Source organism: Morone saxatilis, unplaced genomic scaffold (genome assembly GCF_004916995.1).
Source record: "Morone saxatilis isolate NCDOM2014 unplaced genomic scaffold, NCSU_SB_2.0 Contig17, whole genome shotgun sequence".
NCBI lineage: Eukaryota > Metazoa > Chordata > Actinopteri > Moronidae > Morone > Morone saxatilis.
In genome coordinates this window covers 8,006,504-8,010,549 of record NW_023339729.1, presented here as the reverse complement: position 1 = coordinate 8,010,549, position 4,046 = coordinate 8,006,504, and the positions used below count along the sequence as shown (strand labels likewise).

The following is a 4,046-nucleotide window of genomic DNA, read 5'->3' as shown; positions in this document are numbered from 1 at the left end:
CACACACACACACACATAGTATATCATGAGAAGGAGAAAAGAGTCATATTGGATTGAAGGGAATTGCAAATTAGAATGTGAGGGAGAAAGGTCAAAATAAAGTGAATGAAGTTAAGTCTTTGGAACTGTGATTTAAGTTCTCCCTCCCCTGCCTGTTCCCTTTCTCCCTACACTTCCTCCCCTTGGCCCGTCTATTCAATAATTTTAAAACCTTAATCTCTGTCACCCCAACCCTACTCCGGTCCACACACATACTTCACTTGGTCTCTCCGCCACCATTTTCCCCTGTAATCTCTCTTCCCTCCATCATCTTCTCTGAGGGGATGATCCTCTGAGGTCACCCTGGCTTGGAGGCTCCCCAGGGCACCCGTACAAGTGGCATACTCCATGAGGATTCTCCCCCTCAGCAGAGCTCCTGATAGAGCAGACTCCACTGCTTCACTGCTACGTCAGAAGGGTTAAAGGGAAGGTTGGGGGGAAGAAAATTGAAAGAGCAATATTTGAAAGAATAGATGAATAAATGAATGGAGGCAGAGGGGTATAAAGAACCCACAGAGACATTTAATGGAAGCACCAATTTTACTCCCATCAGTTCATTCCTCCGTACGCTTGCTTCCCAGAATCAGCACTACGGAGAATTCTCCTAATTTCTCTCACTGTAATTTATTTGATATATGACATACTCTAAGCCAGTACAAAATAACCTTTCATTTTACAGCTGTGCTTATTGCATCAACGTATAAAGCAGTTTATGTCATAGATATATATGCTAATGCTGGAAAAGATTGCCTCTGAATTTACATCTGAAATTCCCAGATGTACTGAAACAGTATGAAGGAGGCATCGAGACGGAATTGAATAGAAATGAGTTTTTGTGTTAAACAGCCCGTCTGTAACTGGTCAAAATTGCCAACTACAAACCTTCACACCGTTTGCACCTTAAAAAGAAGGTTATCCCACAAATGGCTTTTCCAGAAAGTCTCACACACACACACACACATTAAAATTAGAGGGAGGCTGGTTGAAATTGAACACTACATAGCCAAAAGTACTTTCTGTACTTTGGTCTGGGGCTATTTTTCATAGTTTGGGCTTAGACTCCTAATTCTTATTCAGGGAAATTGTAATGCTACACACAGAATAGCATTTCACACGATGTCCACACCAAGCCATCTAATTCTCATTTATAGATTAAGTTTCACTTGTCAGACAATGGAACAGGCATGAAATAAGGATGTGATTGCGACTCTTAAATATTCCCTACTAATCAGACAGCTATTCTTAGGCTGCTGGGTTGCAGTGCTGATCATCATTTTATGACCACGACATTGTCTGACAAACATATAGAACATATATAGAAGATAATATCAATAGTTGTGCTGTGAAACATAAAAGCCACAAAAGATTGTCAAACACATCTTCTTTCTATGACTTGAGGCAGGCTAACGTCATCGTTTTGTAAAAGCTCCGACGTACAACACGTTTTCCTGCAGATGTTTGCAGAGGTGTTTTCATATATCTTTGGAAATCATAATTCCAACGTCCGTCAACGCAGATTTGGCAAATTTCCAGTAAATCAGAAAAAGCAAAGCAAATCAATGTGCATCAACTGCTGTTAGCTTAGATGGCAGCTTAACACAAAGAGAACAATATTTTGAATATAGATGGCTTAATGTGATTGTAGACAGCTGTGCGGTCCCAACTTTGTGGCATGACTTGATGTAAAAATGTCTGTGTTTGTTGTGTTTTTGTCTTTAAGGGCCATCATCAATCATTTTAACCCCAAAATTGAGTCGTACGCTGCGGTGAACCACATCTCTCAGCTCTCTGAAGAACAGGTAAACACAACACACTTTCCCTCTTTTTACTCTCTCACTAAAGTTGCTTCTAAATAAAAATGAGCTTCAGCAACATCTTGGGGCCATTTGGGCTGAACTCCACTGAAACATCACTCTTGTCATTTCAAAAGTAAATCTTGATGAATTTTTTAGTACACAATGGAAAACACTCAGTGCTTTGGAGAGTTTGGGAAGGGGTTCACCGCATTTTATTTTGATAGAATGTCTATTCATCAAGAAGTAGTTACAGCTGACTGGCAGAGATAGATGACTCAGACATCGCTTATTGTGATGAGACACCTAGAAGAGCAGTTGTTATCACACACCACTGAGTTTAAAACTCATCATGGCTGATTCACTGCACACAGTTCAGGCAGGTGGGAGGACCCTGTACACAACAAATATGAAGCTTTTTACACTGTCTATGACAAATGGTGATACACATTTAAGGTGCTGTCACTTTTGGGCACACTGAAATGCCAACAACTTTCATAGTTTTCTCCTACATACACAGTATTTAACTGTTACAGTATTTTTAAAGGAAACATCTCTTTGAATTATTCGGATTATAGATTTATTTGTGTGTGTATATATTTTAAAGTACAGTAAAAAGTGCTGTTTCTCTGATGTCTGCACCAATTCATCCACAAAAGAGTCCCACTCAAACACACACACAGAAACACAGGGTGAGAATTAAGTCATTAAGCAACTGGATAACCTCTGAAATGTTGAGTTATTCCTTCATCATTAATGAACGGCTTGAGTCTGGAAGGAGGCTGAGCTTCACCGATACGAGCTCGTTATAAAACCTTTTCATTTGTCGAACCAGTGAGGAAAGGAAAACAGCCGGAAGACTGTTTTATTTTTTTATTTTTTTTTACAAGCTGATAAAAGAGTGATGGATTTGTTCATTATATTCTTCAATTACCTCTCTGATTTTATCTGCTGATTTATTCACACAAAGAGGGAAGACAGAAGTTAGCTTTGGTGTCAATGAGCTGCCAGTGGTTTTCTATGATTTTCCACTAACAACAATTCGCAAGTGCAAATTATTCTGGGAACTCTGAGTAACTTTTTGATTTCCAAGGGCCGTTATCAGTGAGTGCAGACAAAAATACACCTGGTCGCAATTGGATAGACCTAAAACCAATCAGAGCAACGTAACGTGATGTAGACTAGTTGGTAAATTAGACTCACAAATCCAGTCGGAAGTACGGCAAAGTCCAGTATTGCTGGTTGACCTATATGGGTTTTTCAATGGTCAATGCGATGCAAAGGAAAGTTATGTATAAATCCATTATTCCATGCACATTAGTCTAATATATGGTTGTTTTAGAAGGAATGTTTATTAATTAATGAGATAGAATAATAGATTTGAGTTATGTAGTTGATTTCAGCAGGATTCATTGAGGGTTATAGGATTCAAGGATTCATGGTTTAAGGTTTTTAACAAAATTAGCTATTGGAGTTTTTGTAAAGGGTCTCGTCTGAGGTGGTGTGAAAAATGGCTTATTGTACTGAACTATGCGTTTAATTATTTGATGTTATTGGAACATGCCTGCTGTATTGTGATCTATAGAGAAACACTGATTAACGTATTGATGATGATTTGAATGAGATACGTCAGTTGGCTAAAACATGCTTTGTTTCCTATCACTCAGTGTTGTTGTGAGTGAGCTTGGAAAAAACCCAAAACAGTAGTTTAAATGAAGATATCCACACTGACAGAGTGCTTCAGTAAGAGGCTGGAGAGGTTGTCTAGACACTGTCCAAACCATCTGACACAACCTTTTCACACTGGCTCTCCTCTCTCTATACAAAATATTATAAGAGGTCATCAGTGAAAAGCTGTGATGCAGATAATATTTTTTATAGCTGAGCTATTTATTTTAAATGGATTGTTATTGCAAATTGTACTGTATAATTAGTTTACTGCTGTTAAATTATGTCAAAAAAAAAAAAAAATATCTATATGACTTAGACAAAGCCTTGATCAGAACATCTGTTATGTGACGGACGTATTATTATATATTATTACGTATTAAGGGTTTAAAAACAGATATTGATATTTCTATTAAAAAAATATTATTATAGAATAGGGCTTCACAATTAATTGCAGTATTATCCAAATCACAATATGGCCAAGGGCAATGTCCAAATTGCGAGAAGCTGCGATTTTTTTGCTAAAGGTAAATGGACCTGTACTTG

General features: G+C 37.9%; 1 protein-coding gene across 1 annotated transcript in view; it reads left to right on the top strand.

Moving 5' to 3' along the window:
- Positions 1–4,046, top strand: part of armh3 (armadillo like helical domain containing 3) — a 22,901-nt gene that overhangs the window by 14,578 nt on the left and 4,277 nt on the right. Inside the window, exon 24 of the mRNA XM_035660387.1 lies at positions 1,760–1,838. Coding sequence (XP_035516280.1) covers positions 1,760–1,838 — 79 coding nt within the window. The remainder of the gene's footprint in view (positions 1–1,759; positions 1,839–4,046) is intronic.